Source organism: Anolis carolinensis, chromosome 5 (genome assembly GCF_035594765.1).
Source record: "Anolis carolinensis isolate JA03-04 chromosome 5, rAnoCar3.1.pri, whole genome shotgun sequence".
Taxonomy (NCBI): domain Eukaryota; kingdom Metazoa; phylum Chordata; class Lepidosauria; order Squamata; family Dactyloidae; genus Anolis; species Anolis carolinensis.
Genome location: NC_085845.1, coordinates 24014405 through 24041965, shown reverse-complemented (window position 1 = coordinate 24041965; position 27561 = coordinate 24014405). Strand labels below are relative to the sequence as shown.

Sequence of the window (27561 nt, the reverse complement as noted above, 5' to 3'; positions counted from 1 at the left end):
TATTTTTCCACATCTTTGCGGATCTTGGGCCACCAGAAATCTCTTAGGATCAAATGCATGGTTTTAAATAGTCCGAAATGCCCTGCTGGTTTGCAGTCATGACACAGACGAAGTGCTTTTTCCCTGCCCGGTCCGGGTGGGATATAAACATGATTTCTATAGCAAAGCAGTCCATCTTTAAGCGAAAAGGGAAAATGCAGACCTTGACGAAGTTGGTCCTGCGCCCAGGCATCTGCTTGCTGACTAGCCCTGATTTCTTGAGCACAGATGGGTCCTGGAGTAGAAGGAGTTGAATCAATGGGAGTGGATTTGGTGTTCCCCACTGTGAGCGTGGCAAAGTTCTCGGGTTGTAGTAGTTGGGATTCAAAGGTCTCCTTGCGTCCTGCAGCGTATTCCGGTTTACGTGACAGGGCGTCTGCTTGCTTGGTTTGGGCTGGGGTCACATAATGAATCTGGAAGTTGAAACGTTCAAAGAATAAAGCCCAACGTTGCTGCCTCTGATTTAGCTTGCGGGCAGTTCTTAGATGTTCTAGATTCCGATGATCAGTGTGGACTTCAATGGGAAATTTGGCCCCTTCTAGCCAATGTCTCCAAGTTTCAAAAGCTGCCTTTATGGCTAATAGTTCTTTTTCCCAAATGGTATAGTTCCTCTCTGGTGCGGTAAGTTGACGAGAATAATAGGCACAAGGATGAAGGTGATCTCCCACCGGTTGTAGGAGCACAGCCCCAATTGCCACATCAGAGGCGTCCGCTTGCACCACAAAAAGGGTTTCAGGATCTGGATGCTGAAGGATTGGCTGGGATGTGAATAATTTCTTTAGTTGCTGGAACCCTTTCTCTGCTTGATCAGTCCAGCGGAAGGGCTGTTTCCCACGGATGCAGCTGGTGATTGGGTCAGACCAGCGGGCAAAATCTGGAATGAACTTGCGGTAATAGTTCGCGAACCCCAAGAATCGCTGCACCTCTTTCTTGTTGGTTGGCGCCCGCCATTCCAATACTGCTGAAACTTTTGCCGGGTCCATGGAGAGCCCTAGAGGCGAGATGCGGTACCCCAGGAAATCTACCTCTTGTAGATCAAAAGCGCATTTTTCTAGCTTGGCATAAAGTCCATGATCCCGCAATCGTTGTAACACCATTTTAACGTGGTTCTCATGTTCTGATTGTGATCTAGAAAACACCAAAAAATCGTCCAGGTAGATGATCAAGAACCGATCTAGATAGTCCTGAAAAATGTCATTGACAAAATGCTGGAACGTTGCGGGAGCTCCGCATAATCCATAATTCATAACTCGGGACTCGAATAATCCGAATTTAGTCTGGAAGGCGGTCTTCCACTCGTCCCCTTCTCTGATGCGAACTAGATTATAAGCCCCCCGTAGGTCCAGCTTGGTGTAGACCTTGGCTCCTCGAAGTCGGTCTAGTAGATCCGAGATTAAGGGCAGAGGATAGCTGTTCCGCTTAGTGATATTGTTCAATGCTCTGTAGTCCACCACCAAGCGTAATTCCCCTGACTTCTTCTTCACAAACATCACTGGGGAGGCGGCTGGGGATTGAGAGGGTCTGATGAATCCCTTGCGAAGGTTTGTCTCTATGAATTCCCTGAGAGCTTCTTGCTCTGGTTCAGTCAGGGAGTAGAGATGCCCTCGCGGGATCGGGGCCCCCTCCACCAAGTCAATGGCACAGTCATAAGGCCTATGTGGGGGTAATTTTTCAGCTTCTTTTTCATTGAATACATCCCAATACTCGGAGTACTTCTTTGGCAAGGTGATAATGGGCTCAGTGTCTGTGGCATGGCAGACCTTGGCTACGAGGCAATGGTTTTGGCAGTACTTTGAAGCAAACTGCAGTTCTCTGTTGGACCAGGAGATGCTTGGGTCGTGAAGTGTCAGCCATGGAATCCCCAAAATCACAGGGAAATGGGGAACCTCAGTAACAAAGAAGGAAATCTCTTCCACATGTTCCCTTATCCACATCCTGGTGGGTTCCGACCACTGGCTTACGGGGCCCGTCTTGAGAGGACGGCCATCGATGGCTTGCACCACACGGGCATTCTTGAAGTCATGATATTGTAATCCCAGAGAGTCGGCATACTCTCTATCAATGAAATTGTTGGTAGCTCCTGAGTCTATCATGGCGTGGATCATGACGGGTCCCTTTTTTGCTGACCATAAGGTGACCACTAGAAGGAACAGGACCCCGGTTGGCGGCTCTTGAATGGGTTTCTTGACCGGGTTGGCGAGCCTCTCTACGCCCGGTCGTTGGCTTCCCCCGCCGGCTGTGTGCCAGCCGCCTCAGACGCCTTCGTCTCCGTGGAGGACGCCGCCGCAAGACGGGCGGCGGGCTTCCCTTTGGCTGGGCACTCTCTGGCGAAGTGGCCCCCATTTCCGCAATACCAACAGAGATTTAGGCGTTGGCGGCGGGCCTTCTCGGTGGCATCTAATCTGGGACGCACATTGCCCAACTGCATCGGCACCTCCTCGCTCCCTCTGGGGTATGGGAATGGTGGTGGGGGTCTCCACACTGGACGCGGCTGAACGCTGGCGGGAGCGGGGGGTTTTGCCCCAGCTCTGCCGCTCTGGCCTCGTACCCACTGTTTCCTGTTGGCAATCATGACTTCAGCCCGTAAACATTGATCGATGAGTGCTTCAAGCGTTTGGGGAGGATCCACCTTGGAGATTTCCTCCAGCATTTCAATGTTGAGACCCTCCCGAAATTGTCCTCTGAGGGCAACATCGTTCCAGCCGGTGTTGTGGGCCAGCACTCGGAACTCGGCTATGTACTGAGACATGGGTCTGTCTCCTTGGAAGAGGCGGCGGAGTTTGTGACCGGCTGCCTCCAAATTGTCCTCGATTCCCCAAGTCTCCTTAAGGTGGTCCAAGAAGCGTTGCGCTGATCTTAGGTGTGGAGAGGCTTGGTCGAACAGTGCCGTCGCCCAGTTGGCCGCTGGCCCGTCTAGGAGACTGTAAACCCACGCCACCTTGATGTCTTCTTGGGGAAACTCGGCAGCACGGGCCTCTAGATAAGCTTGGCATTGGCGACGGAAAACATGAACCTTAGAAGCTTCTCCAGTGAACTTGGTTGGCAACGCCATGGCCGGAAGACGGATTCCGCGTTCCTTCAAACCCTTTATTTCCCCATCCTGTGCATTGAGCTTATCACGGATTCGGTCCACCTCATCCTTGTCGATGGTGTAGGTAAGCGGCTGCCCACCCGGCACGGTTCCGGTAGACATTCTGGCCTTGGTTAATTGGTGCTTATGGGTGGCGGAGTCAAACTGTCACGACCCAGGCTACAGAGCACCAATAACCATACGCAGAGGCCAAATTCTATCTAATATCTTTATTAAGGAAATATATAAAGTTAATAAAAGCGAATGTAAAGGTTAGTCCAGAAGCAGACCTTTCAGGAAAGGTCAAAATTAGTCCAAAGAAACAATGTCCAATATGAAATATTAAGGTCCAAAGTTGTAATCCAATAACCGAAACACTCACTTGCCAGGCAAAGTGAGGGGAGATGACAAGGTCCTTTAGTCCATGAACTTGAGCAAGGCTAGGAAATAACTTGATACTTGAAACAAGGCTTGAATCGTGGAACAAGGTAACGAGGAACAAGAACAAGGTCCGTGAAATGACTTGGTAAAATCCGTGAAACAAGGCAAGGTTTAGTCCTGGGAAACAAGGCAAAGTCCGTAGGTAAACAAAGGCTGGGAAACAGGAGCGAAGGCTGGAAACAAGGACAAGGCTTGAGCAGGAACGAGGCTTGAAGCGGAGCGCGCTGTTCAGACACAACTCGCTCCGGAGGCTGACGAATTGACTCCGCGAAGTTACTTCGCGGGTAAAACACCTATATAGAGTCTAACTTTCCCGCCGAAGCAGTTCTCTGGGAACCAGAAACGAAAGCTAAACTCTGAGACCAGATGTTTGACTCCTTAAAGATTCTCACGAAAAGCAGGCTTAATTGGCTACATTCTTAGCTGCTATTCTAGCACTCCTGCGCGAAGCTGCTTCCAAACCCCTCTGTTGTTTACAAAACTCATGGCGAGAGAACACGGGAGATGTAGGCTCAGGGTTTGTTTGACATACTTCTGGGACACAACTTTCTTGCAGGTGCAAGGTTCCCAGATCTGCCTGGGAAAGATCTGGCTGAGAAGATTCCAGTTCTGACTGGGAAGGTAAAAAACCCAAGTTTTCTTCTTCATCAGGCATTACAATGTCATGAGCAGGACTACAAGGCCCATGAGTCATCACAAGGCTGGAGAAGGTTACATTGCCTCTGTGTCTGTCTCTATGTTCATAAGGCATTGAATGTTTGCCTTGTATGTGTACATTGTGATCCAGCCTGAGTCCCCTTTGGGGTGAGAAGGGTGAAATATAAATACTATAAATAAATAATTAAATAATTTAAGGCTATATTCTTGCAGCAGTACATTGGGCGACTAGAACCCAGAATACCTTATGATGGAGCCCACATAGTGTATATTACTATGGTCCTATCTTGAATTTACTAGAGCATGCCTAACCACGATTAAGTCAGAGGTAACGGCATCAGGTAGTAAAAGGCATTGTTAGAAGCTGCTACATTGTAAGCATGCAAATGTAATACTGGATGAAGTATCACCTATAAGTGAATTTATATCTAAAGAAACTCAGGAGCAGAGTTAAGAAGAAGAATAATTCATCTGTATATTGCTGGTTAAGATTAAATTCAGAATTTAATGTTATGCTGCTTTGAAAATCTGCTCTTGTCTGGTTGTCTTCTGAAATATTCTTCGGATTGTTAACCTTTTTCTAACAACTAACAATTCATTTAATCCTTTTCTTGCCTTTCCGCTCATACCATTCGCAACCTTGGTGTCCATTTCATTTTGGTACCATGTAAAAACATGGCTTTTTATTGAAGCCTTCAGAGCATCATTGATTTCCCCCCCAAAATGTACATGTGCATGGTTTTCAACTTTTAAAGCTATTTTGTCTTGTTCAATGGTTTGGTCTATTTTAGTTGGTTTGAAATTATTTTTATTGTTTTAAATTCTGAATTGTCTTAAACTGTTTATAATGATTTTATTTGTATTCTACCTGGTGATCCTGTTGTGCATAAGCAGGTATCAGTCAGGTCCAATGCAAAGACACACAAACAAGAGGAAAAGGAACAAAAAATACTCTTGTCAGCAGAGATACAAAAACAAATAGCTCAACAAACTTACATAGTCCTTGTAAGTTGCACAGAGTAAGGCTTCTTCATCCGAAAGAGTAGAACATAAAACAAATAGCTGTTCCATCATAGCAAAGAACATTGCTGGACATTGTTCATTCAGCATCACCCAAACTGTATTCTAACATCCATACAGTTATACCCCACCGGGTGTGGTCCAGACTTGCTTGCTGACCTACATCAGCAGCTGCTCATAATAATTAACACCATAAGGTTTTCTTTAACACACACATATATACCTGATCCCGTTACTACTTACTGTAACAGATCCCATGGTATAGAGCAGGATGCAAATATTTAAATCAATAAATACTCTTTTGATTTCTTTTTTCATATTCCGTCACGTTTAATCTTATTCTAAATTCTTTTGCTGGTCTATCTTTTTTCAAGGATGAACAGTGCACTAGTTGTCCTGTTTCCACATGTCTTAAAATGCTATTTTGTAATGTGTTAGTGTTCAGCCCTGAATGAACTCTTGGGGGGACTTAGAATTGTACCCAATTCTAGCACACAGGATCACATACAATAGTTTCACTAAAACCTTTAAAAAGGCATGAAAATAAGCACCATTTTTGTGATGTTCATGAGGAAAGATTAAAAAGCCTTCACATTATGACAATTGTCTGAGATTTTAATGCCAGTATATACCCATTGCCCATGAAATACTTTGGTTCTTTTCCAGATTAGTTATGAGAAGTCTGAACATCTGATTGAAAGCACACATTGATTAATCAGATTTAAAAATATCTCTGGTGTTGACTTTGGTCTTATCTGTTTCAGTGCTGGAAGAATTGTTATTATTTTCTTCCAAGATTAATGTTTGGGCTTAAATATTCGTTTTTCCAATACTTTTTCCGTTTAAATTATCATTTTATTGAAATAACTAGCTGTGCTCGGCCACGCATTGCTGTGGCGTTGTCTGGTGGTGTTGGTGAGAAATTGTTGAGGTAGTGGTGATATTGAATGTGTGTTGTATGGTTGTCTTTATGTTTAGTATGCATTTGGTTGTTTGTGTACTGTGAAAGTGGTGAGGATAGAGGGGGTCTATGTCCCTGTGTAGTATTGTATAGTATTTATACGTTGTCCATGTGTTGTGAATGCTTGGATTGTGTCCTGCTGCATAGTAGAAAGGGTTGGGCTGGATGGCCCTTAGGGATCTCTCCAAACTCTTGGAGTCTATGCTTTTATTATTATCATCATCATCAGCAGCAGCATCATCATCATTATTATGTAGAGGCTGGATGGCCATCTGTCAGGAGTGCTTGGATTGTGTCCTCCTGCATGGTAGAAGGAAGTTGATCTGGATGATCCTTAGGGGTCGCTCCAAACCTTAGGATTGTATGATATTGTTGTTGTTGTTGTTATTATTATTATTATTATTATTATTATTATTATTATTAGTATTAGTATTGAGAGGCTGGGTGGCCATCTGTTGGGAGTGCTTGGATTGTGTTCTGCATGGCAGAATTGGGTTGGACTGGATGGCCTTTAGGGATGTCTCCTAACTGTCTGATGCTATGATTCGATGTGTATTGTTATTGTGCGGATATTGGATGGCCATCTGTCAGGAGTGGTTGGATTGTGTCCTCCTGCATGATATAAGGAAGTTGAACTGGATGATCCTTAGGGGTATCTGCTGCTGCTGGTGCTGCTGCTGGTGCTTCTTCTTCTTCTTCTTCTTCTTATTATTATTATTATTATTATTATTATTATTATTATTGTTATTATTGAGAGGCTGGGTGGCCATCTGTTGGGAGTGCTTGGATTGTATCGTCCAATGGTAGAGTTGGGTTGGACTGGATGGCTTTCAGGGGTCTCTCCTAACTGTCTGATTCTATTATTCAATGTGTATTATTATTGTGCAGATATTGGATGGCCATCTGTCAGGAGTGGTTGGATTGTGTCCTCCTGCATGATATAAGTAAGTTGAACTGGATGATCCTTAGGGATGTCTCCTAACCTTATGATTGTATGATATTCTTCTTCTTCTTCTTCTTCTTCTTATTATTATTATTATTGAGAGGCTGGGTGGCCATCTGTTAGGCGTGCTTGGATTGTGTCCTCCATGGCAGAATTGGGTTGGACTGGATTACCACAGTAATTATTTCATATTACAGTAGAATCTCACTTATTCAACATTTGCTTATCCAGTATTCTGGATTATCCAACGCAGTCTGCCTTTTAGTAGTCAATGTTTTTGTAGTCAATGTTTTAAATTCATTGTGATATTTTGATGCTAAATTTGTAAATACAGTAATTACAACATAGCATTACTGAGAATTGAACTACTTTTTCTGTCATGATGTTTGGTGCTTAATTTGTATAACCATTACATAATTTGATGTTTAATAGGCTTTTTTCTGAATCCCTTCTTATTATCCAACATTTATTTATTTATTTACAGTATTTATATTCCGCCCTTCTCACCCCGAAGGGGACTCAGGGCGGATTACAATGAACACATATATGGCAAACATTCAATGCCAACAGACAAACAACATTCAGTTTTAGACAGACACAGAGGCATTTTTTTTAACATCTTTCCAGCTTCACGATTCCGGCCACAGGGGGAGCTGTTGCTTCACCGTCCATTGGTGGCTGTTCTTCCTCTTCTTTTCCTCGTGAGCAGTTTTATGGTGTTGTAGATTAGTTAAATTAGCCTCCCGCATAAAGCGTCCCTAAATTTTCCCTACTTGACAGATGCAACTGTCTTTCGGGGCTGCTAGGTCAACAGCAAGCCGGGGCTATTATTATTATTATTTTTTTATGGTCGGAGGCTTAACCTGACCCGGGCTTCGAACTCATGACCTCTCGGTCAGTAGTGATTTATAGCAGCTGGTTACTAGGCAGCTGCGCCACAGCCCGGCTCCATATTCACATATCCAACGTTCTGCCGGCCTGTTTATGTTGGATAAGTGAGACTTTACTGTATATTTATAATCTTATATTATCTGCTTAGAACTGGATTATATGAGGCCCCTTCTACACAGCTGTATAAAATGCACACTGAAGTGAATTATCTTGCAGTGTGGACTCAACGTAATCCAGTTCAAAGCAGATAATATCTATATATATGAAAAAGTGATGGAATCGTGGCACTGAGCAAAACAACAAAACTAAAGGCCCCCCAACCTCAAAATTTGACAACACAACCCATCATCCACGCCTCTAGGTTGATACAACAAAAAATCCCGTCAAGAACCTCCACGGGGCCTTAAAAACCCAGCCGTCAGCCTGGCTGGAAGGCCCCATGGTGGGTGGAGGAGGGGCCTGTGACACCCGCCGAAGAGGAGGGCTGCAGAGTAAGAATTTTCAGGCTGTGGCGGGGTCCGAGCAGGCGTGGAACAACCCCCCGCGAAGAGCCACCACGGCCTCCTCCATGCGCCACAGGCTGGAGGGAGCCCCCCCCCGAAGAGCCACCTCAGCCTCCCGCCAGCCGGAGGGAGGCCGTGAGGCCCCAAGGTTTCTTTTTTTTGATGTTGAGGCCTGCAGAGCCGAATGTGGGGGGGCCTTCCAGAAAGGCCCCCCCCCCCACGAAGAGCCACTGTGGCATCCTCCATGCACCACAGGCCGGAGGGAAGCCACCCCCCCCCCCAAAGAGCTACCTCAGCCTCCCGCCAGCCGGAGGGAGGCCACGGGGCCCCAAGGTTTTTGTTTTTGTTTTGAAATGGAGGCCTGCAGAGGTGGAGGCAGGGGTGGCTGCAAGGCCGGGAAGAGCCCCCCCCCCCCCGTGTCCTGAAGGCCCTGAACAGCCGGCGAGGCCCCAGGCCTGCCACATGGGCCAGGCCTGGAGAGTCAAACGGCGGCTTAAGGACGTGAAGGCCTAGGCAGGACCATCCGGGAGCAGGGCCTTGGCTCCTTGCACCCCCTCCCTCCCCTTTTCCCCTCTTCAGACGAGGGCCCTACCTTCACACCCTCAGCTGCCTGGGCCTCTGTCTCTCCTCCAGGGATTGGAAAAAGGAGCCGCCTGCCTGTACTCTCAGGCAACAAATATAATACCTAAAATTACTGTGGTGTAATAATACAAAACAATATAATCTCTAAAATCAGGACATTAAATAAAGAACAACATTCTGAAAATGGGAATACCAGACAGGAAACAACCAGGGCCAGCTAACACCTCCCAACAAAGGATTCCCCCAGGCAGGAAGCAACCAGGCTTGCAAACAACAAGGCTATTCACTGCTGTTCAACCTAACCAAACAACATTTCCCCTTGATAGTACACAAGATTGTGAGGTAGTTTGCCTTATATTGGGCTTCCATAGCCGATAGATAGAATTCACACTACTGAAATGAATGGAATGAATCTACCAAACATCTAAGCTAGTTCCAAATATAAGAGATGGAAAATAACCTAGCATTGTTACATACCCCTGAACTGTAAGAAATGTCTTTGTATTTGCCAATTCATTTTTGTGTGTGTCAGGAGCGACTTAAGAAACTGCACGTCACTTCTGATATGAGAGAATTGGCCATCTGCAAGGATGTTGCCCAGTGGTGCCTGGATGTTTGATGTTTCACCACCCTTGTGGGAAGCTTCTCTCATGTCCCCGCATGGAGCTGGAGCTGACAGAGGGAGCTCAATTGCACTCTCCCCATATGAAACATCTGCCAATTCATTAGAAGCAGACAAATACCTAGTTACACACATTTTAGAAATAATTTTGGAGGACTAAATATATAAACTCCTTGCTCTAAATATGTTGTTTGTAACTGGTGGCACAGTGTGTTAAAGCACTGAACTGCTGAACTTGCGGACCAAAAGGTCCCAGGTTCAAATCCCAGGAGCGGAATGAGCGCCCGCTGTTAGCCCCAGCTCCTGCCAACCTAGCAGTTCGAAAACATGCAAATGTGAGTAGATCAATAGGTACCGCTCCGGCGGGAAGGTAACGGCGCTTCATGCAGTCATGCTGGCCACATGACCTGGAGATGTCTGTGGACAACGCCGGCTCTTCGGCTTAGAAATGGAGATGAGCATCAAACCCCAGAGTCGGTCACTTAACGTCAGGGAAAACCTTTACCTTTTTTAACTGTAAAAGAAACACCCTACAATCCAATTCGTCAATTTTTCCAAGAAAAAAAAAAGAGAAAATCCTCTCCCCAAGCTTTTGCAGCTCTAATCCTTCCTTAGTGCCTGTATTTTTCATAAATACTTTTGCTAAGTCCCTATTCCTTTAACCGGTTTAAATATGTGCAACTAAAACAATCACATAAACTAACCTTGCCTATACCTTTCCTCCCATTTGTCTGTTGACCCACTAGTACGGTATTTATTTTCTTGCGTGTATAATCTTTTTGTAAGATCTTGACTTTTTTATTGTATGCCATGCAGATGGGTAGCCTTATAAGCACTCTCATGTTCTATTTTCTTTTACATTTTCTTCACACCAGAAAGCTATTAAAGGAGGAGGAAGTCTTCAGAACAAAGAGAAACGTTTCAGAGAGATCCGGACTCATACTCCTGGTCCTGGAACATATGGCGAATATCATTCAATGGCTCAGGATATCATTAAGCCGAAGAGATCAGCTCATGTCACTGCAGCACAGGTATGTTAGACTAAAAAGAACCCTCTGCCATAATTCTGTGGCTTATATTGACTTACAACAGTGATGGATGCTTCCTGTATGACTTTTTCCTACGTCAATATTTGTTTTGTATACAAAATATGTGTAAATGACAACAAAGTATGAGGTTTGTCTTCTGCAAATGCAAATAGAGTAACTTAAAAATTGCTTGATTAGTAAAGAGATTCCTGTCAGAGTTTGCATATACACTAGAATCTTGGATGGTAAATAGAAGCAAAAGCTGAGCCACCAGATAAATTGCTGATTCACCATGCACAGGCAGGTGGTGGCTGATGCAATGGGGGAGAGGTTGGCTGGAGCGTGGAGAGTTTGGTGGTCTGAGTCTGGAGAGAGCTGTGTGTTGTTATAAATATATTGTATACATTACAACTGGGGATGTAAAGCCTTCCTGTGCTTGGAACGAGCATCTGGAATCTGGTGTCTTGTGTTCCTGCCACAACTACAAGGAAGGGAGCTTGGGCTCTATCTGAGGCCCGCAGGAAAAACTTCCAGGACTCTGTTAAGGTAACAGAAATCCTTGACAAATCTAACAGTGTTTCATTAACCAGAACTGCCAGTTAGCCAGAAGTTTTGCTGAATGTCTGCAGGGGGTTGAGGTCATAAAGGTGAAACATAGGATGTTGTTCCATGCAGGACCCTCCCTCCATTTCTAAACATTTGTAATATAGAAATATAATGATGTATAACAGAGCCCATCACATGACCAATTGGGACTTTCTCCCTGCGTTCGTCATGTCTTGTCAGGGAAATGTTTCTGAAATGTCTGGAAATGAGGAGGGGCGGGGGAGGAGAAGATGGGCAAAGATCATCTTCTGAGCCCAGGAATCACTATACAACTGGAGAAAATGGGGAAAAACACATGGGATGGGATCTGTCATATTTGCCCGTGTTGAATCGCTTCAGTAACATGGAATAAGGGGCGATTATATGGGTGGCCTACTTCGAAGCATTGGCATTTCTCTCTCAAAATCCTGCTTCCTGAGCCTGTCATGGTACTTTTAAATTAATTTGGAGATTTAAAATACTGAAATTTCAAAATATCATCACTTTGTTTTTCCTGTCATTTCTCCTTCATAGTAATAATGGCTTTTGAAATTGCGCTACGATTAGCTTTTTAACTTTTGTTTCAGACTTCCATGATTGAGAGCAATGAAATTGGGAGGAATGAGAGGAGCCCAGAGAAGGGTGGCATGCAGTTCAATGGCTCCTATTCCCTATTGGAAGGGAAAAATCTATACAGTAATCTCCAAAGTTTTTCCCCAAGTTTTTTTTAATTATGTGGGCAGGAACTGCACTTGCCTGTGTGATAAATCTGAAAATGGATGATTTTGGGAGAAAAGGCAAAAAAGAACAACATGTGATGGGATCTGAGAAATGATAAAATTGGCTTTCTAATGCAACAGGACATATGATGCCCCAATTCCCCCCTCCCCTGGGTTGGATAACATCCATAGAGAGGCAAACAGAACTTCAGGAAAAAGAAATCAATGGGCAAAATTGTAGGATTTCCTTGACTATGGGGACTTGGTTGAGGAAGCAGAGAGAGGAGCAGATAAGTAATGCAGCATATTTCAGGCCAGTGCCTTCCCATCCATGCTTCCAAAGAGATTAGTTTTAGTAACCTAGAAGCACTTTGAGTTGCTCAGGATTCCTAATTAAATGTAATTTGGGTAATTTTGTTATTTTGTTACTTGAGAATTACTGATTGATGTAGATGCATTTTTAATTGGGATGCAATTTACTGTGATATTGCATTTTATAGTTGTTTGGTTGGAACATCAGTAATATCACAAGGTTGTATGTATTCTTTTTAACTAAAGAGCACTTAAAGTTGGTGATGATGCTTGTCATCCAGTTCTCAGTGGCTCATTTTTGTGCATCCCTGCCTTCTGTAGGCAAAAGCGAAGTGAGGAACCAACTGGACAAATGATTTGGTCCTTTTATTGGAAGACTACTCCTGATCGAAGCTGTGAATTTTGTATAGATTCTAGTGGAAAACTAATTCTGTCTAAGATGCAGATTTGATCAAGGATTAGTAACATTCTGGACCAATCCGACAAGCCGCAACTCTTCTGGGTTTCAGAAAGGCTGTGAAAACATGGCTGTGTGCACAAGGTTTTAATGAGTAATACAATAACGTCGACATGGTCCAATTGAAGGCTGAAGCATGAAGTTTTTAGACAAATGGATCTAATTTACATATGTTTTAATTGTTATAATGTATTTTAATGATGTACTTTTATAGTTTTAATTGATTATATATACTGTTTTTGTTTTATTATTATGTTCTTGGCATTAAATGTTGCCAACTGTTGTAAGCCGCCCTGAGTCCCCCCGGGTGAGAAGGGCGGGGTATAAATGCTGTAAATAAATAAATAAATAAATAAATAAAATTCTGCTTTATCATGAACATCTGTAAATATCTTAGAGATTGTCATATTTCTGTTGATTTACACTAAATAAAAATACTAAAAAACATTACATGCAATACCTGTTATTTAGTATAGTGTAGCTACAAAATACAATTCATCTAGACAGGACGTTTGGTGTTAATGTTGCACATTTTACTTGCATCTTGAAGTATCTCACAGTTTTAGTTGTCAAGAACAGGAGATACCAAAGTTTACCGTTCATCTTGCAGTCCACATGACATCTTTAGTTAAATCAAAAGCATGTAAATTTCTTTCTCTCATGTACAGACACACAGGCACATGAAGCATGTCATTTTGTAAATAATTCTCTTAGATCCGTGTTTTTATTCCAGATCTGCTAGCTGTACATTTGGTTCTCATGTCTTGTTGCTTGGGGTGTTAACTTTAGAATATCATCTGATATCTTCTAAAGGCGTCTTCTGCAAAGTCAGATCAAGCTGCAAGATAAAAAGATATGACATCTACACTGGTTGCCTATGTAGACAAAAATGTACATTAGATCAATATGAATGACTGGACTTTTTTTCAGCCAACCTCTAGTGATTGTGCTATATTACAAGCTGTATTTTCAGATCAAGGCATTTCTATGCCTCCTCTAGGATATATAGTTTGCTTCTGTCTTTATAGGGATTGATTGATCTACAGGAGCTCAAAAATAATTTGTACAGGTAAATCTCTCCTTTTTACAAATGGAAAAAGTCACTATATAATACTATAAAATACTCTTTGCTCATAAAAATTGCCTTTCTTCATTGCATCTCTTGTGTCTAATTAAAAAAAAGTTATTCTGAGATCTTGACTCCATATATGTATAGTTTCTTTTACACAGTATATTTTAATGTATTGGACAGGATTTTCCAAGATACAGAGAACCCTTAAAGTAATGTGCAAATGTCCTTTAGTAATGATATAGTTAAATATAGTCACTCATGATTTTGGGACCTATATAACAGTGTTTTTTTGAAACCAGTTTCAGGAGGTGCTTTGAAGAAAAAGCTTGCCTGTGATTTGGAGCTCATTTTTCAGAAACCAACAAGCTGAAAATCTAAATGCTTATTTTCATTGAAATAAATCCTGATGTGTGAAGAGATTTATAATTAAATCTGATTAATCTTCACATATTGAGATTCTTAACTAACATTATTTTGCTTTCAAAATGATAGCGCAAGTAGACTAATGCTTACATATACTCAAGTATTAAGAAGCTCTATTAGTATGACTCTGTTTTTCGGAATAGTGAAACAGTGGAGAATGAGTGCAAAGAAATTTAGACTGGTTTCAAATTATTTTTGGATGGTCTGTGACACACAAGTTCTTAATTAATATACTTTCCCCACTGCATCTAGATACAATAACCATTGTATATATTAATGTGATTTTCTTCAGACATCGATTTTTAATGCTTCCTGACAGAAGTCTCAAGCATTGTCTTGTTTTTCATTGATATCCAGGATCACATCCGCTCAAATGTCATTTCATCCTCCACCTCCATGTTTCTGCCTGTATAGAGATTTCTTTTCCTATTTCTGATCTCATATTGGAGATAAAATGTGCTTATTGGGAAAAGGGAGTGGGGTAGGGACAATCTCAGATTGGAGATAGTAACAACATTCCATTACTTCTACTAATTTCTCCTACAATTTTACAATCAGAAATAAATAAACGTATTTATAAACAGTTAAATGTATTTTGCAAGTTAAATTCCACTGGACACGGCCAATCTCTTATTACATTGACTGTTTAAAAGATCATTCCATGTTTGTAACACAGATTATTGTATCTGTTTCTACAGAAGCTTGCAAACAGTATCAAAATCTTCCGGAAGACAGACGCTCCCTCTATCCCTTCACAAGGACAAGGATACGGTTATGAAGAATTGGACGATGGCACTCTTATAAGGCATAACCCTCCTTCAAGAGACAGTACATTGGGTCCAGCTTACTATCAGATGAATAGTGTAAGTAATGCTTTAATTCTTTCATTGTTTGTGTTGCAACTTGTATGTTCAGCAGCCGTCAGGACACAGGCACAGGAAGACAGAAACTAAACAAGTGGGTGAAGCAGCTTCAGTAATGGATGCATTGGGTTCAGGCCCTGATAGCCTGAACCTGACAGAATCTTAAGGCCCCTCAGGGCCCTTCCAGACAGGCCCTATATCCCAGGATCTGATCCCAGGTTTTCTGTTTATCCCAGATTATCTGGCAATGTGGGATCATATAATCCAATTTAAAGCAGAAAATCTGGGATCAGATCCTGGGATATAGGGCCTGTCTGGAAGGGCCCTCAGAGACCTTCAGAACAAGACTGTCTGAACCTTAGAAAAACCAATGCTTTCTCTCTCAGGGATTTTATTCTTCCTACTTCCTGCTCACTAGTTTAGTTCTACATCACATGGCAAAAGAAGGAGAAGTGATGTTGTAAGCCTGGAGTTGTCCATTTAATACTCTCGTCTCCCAGTTAGGCTTTTGGCAGGTTGACCCATGGACTATATTGGGCTGAGCTGAAGCTGAATGTTGGAAGCCTACAGTGTCCTGTTTGTAGTTCTGGAATGTGTGTATCTATGGGCCCTTCCAGACAGGTGCTATATCCCAGGATCTGATTTCAGGTTTTCTGCTTTAAACTGGATTATATGAGCCTGCACTACCAGATAATCTTTGATAAACAGACACCCTGAGGTCAGATCCTGAGATATAAGACCTGTCTGGAAGAGCCCTTTATTTCTTTTCATGGGGGCCATATGCTTAGTTCCTCTGAGGAGTATTGATTGTATTGTTTGTTTTTGTGGATTATGTGTGGCTTTGTATGCATTTATTTCATGATATTCTAGCCTTCTTTGGCTGAGTGCATTGTGACTGCTTGCTTCTGATGCTTAAATTTGGAATATTCGTGACTTTGCTACTATACAACTACCCTCAGTTTTGGGATTACCTTCTTGGTTGTGCTTGCATGGCTAGGCCTGACCTGACTGTTCTGCAACTGGTGGAGTTTCTTTCCTGGGGACTTACTTCTAGGCATAGGACAGATACAGATATGTAGGATTGCAGAGAATGACCAAATTCCTATGTGGCATTGATCATGGACAAAGTTGTATTAGATGTCTTCTTGTGCAGGGATAGAGCTTAGAATCTACTACATCCTTGGAAAAATATATGCCTTCTTGTACCATTGGCTTCAGTGGCTCTTTGCTTGCCTCTTTTAACTCTAGCCACTAATTCCTTTTTCTGTCAGCCTTCACAACAGATGAGTTATCATCTAGAAATCCTAAATTGTTCTTCGCTATATTCTCACTGGCTTTTGTTTCATTTCCTTTCTTTGCTTTTTAGCTTCTAACAGCTGTATGACCTGCTTCTGTTCTCAGTACTTTTCCTACTTGCCTTTGTAGAGACTGAAACTTTTCTTTTCCACTAAGAAACTTTGACCTTGCAGCAGGGGATAGAACTGTGTGAGTGTATGTCTGTACTATTGGAGCGTTTTGCTTTGGTAGAAACAGTATAATAGTGCATGGAACTTTTAAGCAGCACTCAGGGCGAGGCAAAATAATACTGAAAACAGCTTATACATTACCATAAAGGCATTTTGATAATTTTAGTTAACTCTGTTGATGCACTTTTTTGAGTTTCGTATATTTTAGCAGTGCAATCAATGGCTGGTGATACCTGCAAAAAAGGAAGACGCTTTTCTATTGATGTGGTTAGTTTTGGCACAGAGGTAAAATTGCTGTATTGCTGTAGAATATGTAGTCATGTAACTGGCTAGAGCAGGTATGGGCAAACCTTTTTGCTCTGGGGCCGTATTGCCCTGGGGCCAGGGGGGAGGGGTTGGGGGCAGGGTAGACCCAGGAGGGGGCAGAACCAGGGTGGGAGGGGCTTTGGAGCCCCCTCCACCACTGCCTACATCCTCTCTCAGGCTATACTTCTCCTGGCATCAGGATGGTGCCTTGCCTTGCCCTGATGCCGGAAGAAGGGTGAGGAGGTAGATGGTAGCAGGAGGCTTTGGAGCCCCCCCCCCCCCCCCCCCAGTTGCCACCTGCCTACTTCCCTGGGCCGTTCTTCTCCTGGCATCAGGGCAGGACCTTGTCTTGATGCTGGGACGAGGGCCTGAGGAAGGCAGGCAGTGGCTGAGAGTATTCCAGAGGGCTCCTAAGCGCTGCATGCCTTCCTTCCCCATCCTTTCGGTATAAGAACGCGGTGGGCCACCAAATCCTTATGCCCAGATGATGGGGAAAATTTGGAGGGCTGGAAATCAGAGCCCGGAAGGCCATATTCCAGCCAGAGACCTTAGTTTGCCCATGCCTGAGCAAGAGGGTTAGTAATCCTTGATTTACGGTAATCTTAAGCATCCCACCCAGGAGCTAGTACAAGAAGTGCATGTGGTTGATCCCTTAAAAAATAAATACAATACTGTCAAAATTAATTTGTACACAAGTAAAAAATACTTTTGAACAGGAACCCTGTATAAAATGAAAGTGCTCTTAAAAACAAAGTGATCAATTAAAAATGTTAAATCTGCGCAAAATGTGTGGCAGGGGGATTAAAATCTGTAGTAATATAGGTTCTGTTAGACATTGTCGGGAAAGGCAGTACAATATTTAGGAAGTTGCTGCTTACACTAAAAAGCACTGTCAAAGAATCCACTGAAAGCAAATAAGATTTTTTAAAGGTGAAATTAGATGTCTTGCCCACATGAGAAAAAAAATGGAACACAAACTTATTCAGGAAAACAAGATTTTGAAAGGCATATTTCTAATATTGATTATTTTCTCAAAGTTAATAAATCATATATACTGTACTTATTTGCATACTAAATTGCACTACTGTATGAATATGGAAGACCACAATCATTCCATTTCTCATTGTAAGTCTGTCCTTGAGTTATAAACAACACATAGTTACAAACGGGGGTGAGACAACAGGAAGTGAGAGAAATTTACCCCTCAGAAAGGAATATATCTACAGAGTTTATCTTATGCGTAACTTGGGGACTGCCTGTAGTTATTTTACCAAGTGCTTGTGTATACTGTGCAGCATTGTTATGCTACTTTTAGAGATATTGCTGAGATATTATGGAATAACATTTTTCTAGCCTTTACCCTACATCAGAAGATCTCCAAATAGAAAATAAAAAGGTAGAGTTAGTAGTTAGGTAGAATATCATATAGGCAGCACTGTTAATAATATTTAATCTTTCCTTATATATTTTTTTCAGTCAAGGCATTAGGGGGCAGTAGAGTCATTAAATTGAACTACAGTACTTGATTTTGTCATTGTAATGCATTTTATCTTAGTTTAGTTAACTTACACTATTAGATAGATACAGGAAATGAGGAAAAATAAAATAATCAGATTTTTTAAAGTCAAAATGGGTCTTACCCTGAACCTGAAAAATAACCTATTATTCATTTTCCCTGGATTTTAACAGTAACTGTGATTAAAAACATTTAAATAATATTTTGTGATTGTACCGTTTTCCTGCAGTATAAAGAGTGCATTACTGCTATGCTTTCTGCTGTTCCCATGCACTCGGGAGGCTTTCTCAATAATTTATTAGCTTCTTCCTCCCATATGGTGACCCCATAAAGAAGAGGCCTCCAAATCATCAGCCTTCTTGCTCAGGTTTCGCAGACACAAGGTCTTGACTTCCTTGATTAAGTTTATCCATTGGAATGCAGTCTTTCTCCTGTCCTACTGCTGTCTACTTTATCAAAGACTATTGTCTTTTCTAAAGAGTCTCGTCTTCTCCTGATATGGCCAAAGTCATCTTAGCTTCCAGGAATAAGTTCAGGCTTGATTTGCTCCAGGATCCAATTATTTACCTTTTTAGTAGTCCATGGCACCTGCAAACTTTTCCCCAGCACCACATTTCAAATGAGCTAATTTTCTTATAGAAATGGGAACCATGATAGCATTGAAACTCCTAACTTTATTATTCAGTGATATTTTTTCACACGTCAGGATCTTGTCTAGTTTTTTTTTCATAGTTGTCCTTTCAAGTCTTAGGGCACATGTACACTAATCACTTAATGTGGACTGAAAGCAGCTTGAAAACACATGGTTTAAAGAATACATATGAACATGCGCAGCAACATAAATTAAAGGCTTTCAACTGGGATAAGCAAAATCAGGAGGTACTCTGAACAGGTGCCGTAATGTGCATCAGCCTGCTTAGATGTAGACCACATTGCATATTATTTACTCTGTTTTCTCTGCTCATGTTTGGCCATGATGCTCATTGGTGCCCATTTGCCTGGTTTCTGCATGTTACTTTACATAGAATCTGAGGTTTCCCATTTCTGTGATATACTTTCCTCAGTAAGGCAAGCCAATAGTAGTGATGCAACATAATAGTATTTTTATTTAACTTTTTAAACGTCTTGAGAAAGCTGATATATCAAGATAACGGGGTCTATTGGATCAAGATTTTAGTTATTACCGTTCCTGATTCCAGATGATGACAGTAGCAATACACAACACTTTGCATAAGAGGGAAATTTAACGCCATTTCCAGAATACAACTGCTATAACTGCAGTCATGATTCAGCAGGCAAGAACTGTAGTAGTAATTTCCCTTCCTTGCCCTTTAAAAGCCCACAACAAAGGGAGATAATATGCCAGGGCATTTTGAGATGGGATTGTTTTAAACTAAAATCTTCTAAATAAAATCATATCCAGAATGCCACAGAGTGGCTTATATTTACCAGGGTTAGAAAGTTGGCTCTTGTAAACCTGTTTCAGTTGAAATGGCTACAGTTATATTGATTAAAATCAGACTAAACAAAGCTTTGTTTTTGTTTTTGAAAAGCTTTGTCTAAATGTAAAATATATACTGTATTTGTGATTTTAGTAACAATTATATAAAGTGTCTTGTGGGTGAATGTATTCTATCAAGATATTTAATAGCTCTGCAGTGTTTTAGTACAAGCATTCTGAAAAAAATGATTAATGCATCCTTCCTCATGAGACATTATGGAATGTAATCCCAAATCTGTGTGTTTCACCTTATGTATTCATACTAAGAGTTGACACTGATAGATTAGGTAATGTTGGGACCATGCTGGGAACTACCTATGTGCCGTAGCACTGAAAGACAGTCCATTAGTGCCAGAATTAATGCACTCTGGGACTTTTAATTCTTCATAGAATCTATTTCCATATTTAATTACGGGAAAGTCATAGGAAAAAAAGTTCCAAAGCACCTTCATCCATTTTTATTGTCAACGGGAGTGGCGATTAGTAATTTTTCAAGTTATATTGCAATGTTCACTTAAAATAATGTACCTCCTTGCTGAGTTTGCTTCAATTAAACCATATTTTATTTGCTAATGACATAGCCAGTTGACAGCGACCTTGAAGTTGGTATTGTCAACACTTCTTGGCAAAAAGAGCATGGTGATTTAGAGTTAAGAGTACATCAGTTTTTTTCTTCTGTCTGCCTACGTTTTTAAAAGGTTTTTTAATTTCATTATGGATAGGGTATTTTACCTGAGTAATGCACAGGTTAGTGAGTTAAGTAGCAGTCAATTTATATTATTTTTAATGCAGCGCTTAAGCAGTAGAAGGGAAAGGGAATAATTTTATTCAGCTTTATTGAGTTTGACAAAGAATAGCCTGTAGTTGGAGCACCTTTTAAAATTGCTTTCAGAGTTGATGCACTAAGATGCATTTTGTAAATGTCAGGATGTATTGACTGTAAGACTCTTTCATAAACATTTTGCTACTGGATTAGGGACTGTAATAAAACAAATGTATATGTTGCTATTATTTAGTGGTCTGTCAGGAAAAAAGGGAATAGGCCCTTTTTAAGAATCTTTCGCTGTGCCTAAACCTTATCCATTGTTGGTAATCAGCAAAGGGAGGACTAAATATAGATAAATTCAAGGTGGCCTTATGTCATTATATTATATACATTATTAATTAAAATTGAAGATATAAGTCCACCGCCGCCTGCCAAAGATTTGTACTACTGCTTTTTTAACCAAGATGTGTAATAACTAGCAGTTAATCCTAAATTTGGGACTCTGTTTGAGACTTTACAGACAAGTTGCAATTAAAAAGTTAGCAGGAGTGAGGGAGGGATTGGAGGAATCATTGCCAATATTTTGTCAGATTATATTACTCACTCAAAAATGATATAATTTGTTTGGTAAGATTTTCATAAAAGAAAATGTCAAAAACAATAGCATCATTTAGTTATAAGAAAAAATTATGGATGTTTTTCACATTTAATAGTTCAGTATGATTTAAAGTACATGCACAACAGAAGATACATTTAGAAACTGATTATTTCATAAAACTAGTTAATAACCTTCCTCTGACTGGGTATTTGGAATGAGATAATAGACATAAGCATGCACTTGGTGAAATGCTGAAGTACAATTGTGTGTTCACTTCTGTCTCAGTATACTTATTTATCATGGAAATCATATGTCCATTCCAAAGTATGGATTTCAATGAAGTGCACTGTAGCATAAACTGATACAGAGGCCTACCATTTCTTTAGGAAGCAAAGAATATCAGAAAACCTCAAGCAGATAAGTAAGCCAACACTTAATTCCATTAGTCTTCTCTAAATGCGACTAATCACTAAACCTCTGCTGCAATTAATGTATTTATTATACAAAATGCAGATCCTATCCGTCTGATTTTTATGCTGCTCTCTAGATATATGAAAGCTCTTAAAATAAACAAAGTATGATTGCAAAAATTACAAAATACAATAAAAATCAAATATGGAAATGCAGTACTACATGAAATAGTATGTGTTGTGATCTGATTTATCCACAGTAGATGATATTCTTTGTCTGTATATGACAAATGTGATGTTCATATGTAATTAAACAGCACAATAATATTTCTTCGTATCAGTTTATTATAATTTTGCTGCTATTGCCTGACAAATTAAATATTGGATTGCTGAATTCAATTAAATATTGAATTCAGTTTGCACTCAAGGAATGGATGCCCATTCAACATTTCATGGAATAAATCCAGTAAGAGAAATTTAAAGTAAGAAAAAGTCAAATTAGTATAAGGTTGAGAATAATGTTACATCAGAATTTGAAATTTCTCTGCATTTTAAAGTAGGAAGCGATTTTAAAATCAGTATCAACTATTATATTACAATGTACTTTAAGTCCATCTTAATTTTGGAATCCCTTGCCTTTAAAGGCAAGCTTGATTTCTCTCAGATATCAGATAACATGAAATAGTGGAATTAAGTAGTATTGCTGGAAGGCTGGTACATTGCTCCAAGTTTAGTAATGTAGAAGTATTTATATAGTCTCTCAATATGGAACTGAAGAAGAACCTATCTTTAAGATTTATAAGACATTAAAAAGAACATTTGTTGATTGAAATTTGTGACTCTGGTTATCTTTAGAAATATTGGAAAGGAATAATTTGTAGAAACCACTGGATGGTGCTGTAGTCCCATTACTGGGAAATACTATATTAGTGGTTATTGGAATTTAGTCTTCATAGAAGGATATTATAGGCCACTTTGTTCATAACAGTTTTCCTACAATATGCCTTCTTATGTTCACTACAGGATGATGTTTTGTACGTTGTATAATGTCAGGGACTTTCTTCCTCCTCCTAAATCCTTAAAGCAAATAAGATTAGTTTGTCATCCTTCCTTTTGTCTTGTTCACTATGAGATCTCTAATTCTCAGGCACCTTTCATTTTGTTACTTCTACTATATTTCTTTTGAAATAGGGTACCCCAGGTGTTGAACTGGAACTCTTTTTAAATTATATTCTTGATCTTCTTTGGAATTGCTAGGATATCAGTGGTTTGTATAACTCTTTAGAGGTTCTTAATAAAGCTGACATTGATAGGAGAGTTCATGAAACAAATTAAAGATATAGACAATAATTCTATCATTTACCTTAGAGTAAGTCATAATGAACTTGTGGGACTAATTTCTACAGCTTGTTTGCTCCTAGAGCAGTTTACAAATAATTAATGTAGCAGTTTCCTTATATAAGGAAAAGAGTGTAGTAGTGCGGGGGGGGGGGGGGGGGGTTAATTCCTGAACTGCCCTTCTCAACCTCAGAGGCCACTATGGGCAGGGACTCTCACCACTTGTTAGGCCAAGGCACAACAGAAAATTTGTTGTATTAATGTATGTGAGTTTGTGGACGTATATTGTGCGTGACATGGACATTCCCTAATATAAGCATTAGCTAAGATATTTGTTTAAACACATAAATAAATACATATTGTTGTGATTGCGCCTTCGGGGATTATGGTTGATGGTGATGGGATTAGAAGAGGAAGGAAAAACCCTTGTGATGAGGGTTCATTGGAGGAGTTGCGCAGGAAATGGATTAGAGAGCTCAATGGGGAATCTTCTGAGGAAGATTCAGATGGGGAGTTTGGGGATGAAATGGATGCTGGGGAACAGGTGCTGGCTGGGGAAGTGGGCACTGAATGGGCACAGCCACCGGAGATGTCTGGGGATTTGGGGCCTATGGATACTACTGAACCTGGAGGTCTGCAGGAGCAGATCCCACTTGGGATGCTTGGAGAAGGGAGGATGGTTCTTTAAGTGTTCATGGGGCTAAGTATGGGCAGGATGATTGGGACTCCGACGAACTATTAGGCACTCCTGATCCACTAGCTGTGTGGAGTTCGGACTCTGAGTAAGATCTGGGACACCTGGTGTTTGGGTGTGAGTGTTTGGTCACCCAAGAGGAAGGGGAATAAAATGGGAATGTTTGGCCATTTCACTTTGCGTGTGGCAAGGTGTTGCTGAGGCGCCATTGGGATTTCTGTGCATTCATGAAGACTGGACTGGGACTGTGCTTCTGATCTGCTGTTACCATCGTTGCTTGGCTCTTTGTGCCTTTTTGTGGACCTGGTTTTGATGACTGCACCCTCTTCGGACCCTGGATTGGAATTTGACCTTGCTTTTGTCTTCGCCCTTTGATTGACGACTACTCTCGGCTTTTGACTACTGGCTTGCCCACCGGATTTCGCTGCTGTCTCCTGACCTGACCTTGGATCCTCCTGACGACGTCTCTTCACCCTCCTCTTGGAGCTCTTGGCTTTATCTGCACTGTGGAAGCAGTTTACTGCATTTCTAGTTTGTTTGTTTTTCAGACCAGTTTGGTGTTTTCTTTTGGGAACTGTCCCTTTAAATCCACAGAGCCGGCTGGCTGTTACAGTAACGGCTTGGAACCAAAAGTGCCTTTTGCACTAAGTTTGTTTAGCTTTGTTTTTCCTGCTTGGAGTTCCGGATTTCAGCTACTCATTGCAGCTTTTGGAAGGTTTCAAGTTCTTGTTTATTTTACCTATTTTTTAGTAGTCAACTCAATTTGTTTTCTAAGCTGAACTGAAGTGTCTTTTTAGTTTTATTTGAATGCCTGCGTGGATAAACAGCTTGGCTTGTTAAGACATACTTTTGAGTTATATTTTTGTTCGGACTGCTCTTGAAACATTGATAGTGAAGTGTTTCAAGATATCTTCTGTGTTTATGTTTACTTTTTGGCTTATCTCCTAAATAAACTCTGTTTGTTTCGTTAATTGGTGTCTGACTCTCGACACATATTTAATCAAAACTAATGTGGATTAGGGTAATGCAGATGCTGATGTTTGCTTAAGTATGGTATTTTTTAAAATTCTAACTATATACTACTTTTCCTTTTGTTTTAGGATGAAACTTATCCCACAATGAAGTATAAAGGAGTGCATTTTGGCAATTTGACAGAAAAGCGATATGAATTTAGGATACATGATGGCCCTGGACCTGGAGACTATGATTTAATTCCGTATGTAATTCTGTCACTGCTTGGTATAAAAAACTGCATTTCTCGCACATATTAGTTTCTATCTTGGATATCATGATAAATCAAGGGAACCAGATGCAGCAGGTTTCAGGTTTGTATGTTTCCAGAGTGGTAACAGAATGATTAGAAACATTTGATCAACCATTGCTTGATATCTCATCAGATTCAGAAGGCCTTTGCTTGATTTAATTATATTTGTATGAAATAAGGACAATTCAGACGATGGATTATGTATTTGGCTTGTTTCAGGCAAAGCATAGCTAAAATGGAACAGAGTTTATTTTTGCATCTAAAAAAGCAACAGGCTGTAGGTAATCAGAATTATATAATTCCAAAAACTGAAGTAAAGCTTGCGATATCTAGGTGTCCATAGTGGAAGTGGAGGGAACAAGTGGATTTGCATGACCCCAGGCTTGCTGTGGCTTATCACCATCAAACAAATTAAATATTTATTGTGATTTCTGAATCAACTTTTCATGCCATGCTTACATTATAATACAGTAATTTAGTACTCAGTCAATAGCATGTTCTGGGACATGTTCTCCAGTCTGCCTCAAATATCTTGGGCAGTCCAAACAAGAGTGGATGGTCATCCCACCCCAAAATAGCAGCAGATGTTCTTCCTGCTTGAAGTGTGAATTGTAAATTGAATAAGTGGGGTTATTAAGACAGTCATACTGTTGTGTTCAAGGACCTCCTGGTATATAGGCTGAGGTTTAATTAAGCAAGAAAGCCAAGGCCATATTTACTTGTAAGAAACTGAAGTCTGAATTTTTCAAGGTCTAGCCAAAATAAGGGAATTGTAGCACACAGATGGAGTAACGATGAATACTGAGAATATAATAGTATACTTTATTTATATTCCACTCTGTCTCCCCGAGGGGACTCGTAGTGGATTACAGGTACATATATGGCAAACATTTAATGCTGTTATACACTTGATAAAGACAGATAGTACATAAACAGAGGCAAGGCTTCCCTCTTATCATCTCCGGCATCCGGCTGTGCTCGACTCAGCCATGGGGAGGTGCTGTTGTTTCATTTTCCACACCAAGGAGCCTGTCATCCATGGATGTCTTTCGTGGTCAGATTTTTGCCGGTGTGTTTTTCAGGGCGCCTTTTACCTCCCCGCCAAGGCGGTATTTACTTACATTGGTGTTTTCAAACTGCTAGGTGAGCAGAAGCTGGGCTGACGGCGGGAGCTCACCCCGACCCGGGCTTGAACTGCCAACCTTCCGGGATCTTCTATAGCTGGCGATTTAACCGCTGTGCTATCCCGGCCGTAGAGTGCAGTTAATGCAGACAAGGAGAGTACTACAGAGCCAGGACAGGAACAACAACAATCAATAGCCAAGGTTACAGTCCAGTAGTCAGATGCCAGGAGTTCACTTATCAGAGATTATAAAACAAAAACAAAGGATCCAGGGGTACAAAGCAAAGTCAGAGTTCCAAAGATAAGACAGAGTCCAAAGTGAAATAAAATCCATAAATCAAAGCTAGAAATTATTCCAGAATTTAGGATACAACAGGATCCAGAACAAGATTATGGAAACAAGGTCAGAGTCTAGAATTCTTACCCAAGGGCAGCAGAACCAAGATCCAGGGCAAGAGTATGAAGGTACAACGATCTGCTGTTATCTGCTACAAAGAGCAATTCTTTCCAGGCCCTTTCATCATGAGATTTTAGCTGCCACTTGTTTCAGCAGGACTTCACAGATAATAGCAGAAGCATGTGATGCTTTCCTTGGGGTTGTTATAGTAGCAAGAAGAGTCCTCTTCTGTTGGAGACCTGTCCCCCCACAAGCAGCAATCCAAACCGATAAACGGCTAGCCATGACACATACTTACACCAACAGCAATTCCTACCCCAACCTTTCCTTAGCCATGGGACTCAAAGCAGCATTCTTTCAATTAAAAAGCATACACATGTGAACTGGTTTATCCTTGAAGTTCTTTTGGAGCCACTTATCTCTTACCCTGTTTCCCCTAAAATAAGACATCCCCAGAAAATAAGACCTAGTAGAGGTTTTGCTGAATTGCTAAATATAAGGCCTCCCCCGAAAGTAAGACCTAGCAAAGTTTTTGTTTGGAAGCATGGCCACCAAACAGAACACCATGTATGTACCATAGATTGTTGTACATGGAAATATTGGTAGTAACAAGAAATTCTTGATAGGATTCACAGTTTGTCTGGTTATGCTGGTTTGTGATGACAACTACTGTACAGTATATAATAAATGTTCATTTTTTTTGTTCAACAATACATGTGAATTCTTCTTCATGGAAAAATAAGACATCCCCTGAAAATAAGACCTAGCACATCGTTGGGAGCAAAAATTAATATAAGACACTGTCTTATTTTCGGGGAAACACGGTAGATATACTCACTTCATGCTGAGGGGAAAATTTTCATGGGGATGGATGACAAGTGGAAACGATAAGTGAGGTTGGATTCAGTGCCTCTTCCTGTATGCCCCTTTAGATTATTTTAGCACAATCCCACATTACCACAACTGAAAAGGTGAGACTGCAAATTATGCTAGA

The 27561-nt window shown here is 40.9% G+C and overlaps 1 protein-coding gene across 1 annotated transcript in view; it reads left to right on the top strand.

Moving 5' to 3' along the window:
* The window catches only part of stpg2 (sperm tail PG-rich repeat containing 2), a 273557-nt gene that overhangs the window by 16131 nt on the left and 229865 nt on the right, over positions 1 to 27561 (top strand). Inside the window, exons 3-5 of the mRNA XM_008117887.2 lie at positions 10605 to 10760; positions 15024 to 15188; positions 24884 to 24999. Of these exons, the coding sequence (XP_008116094.1) occupies positions 10605 to 10760; positions 15024 to 15188; positions 24884 to 24999 (437 nt within the window). The remainder of the gene's footprint in view (positions 1 to 10604; positions 10761 to 15023; positions 15189 to 24883; positions 25000 to 27561) is intronic.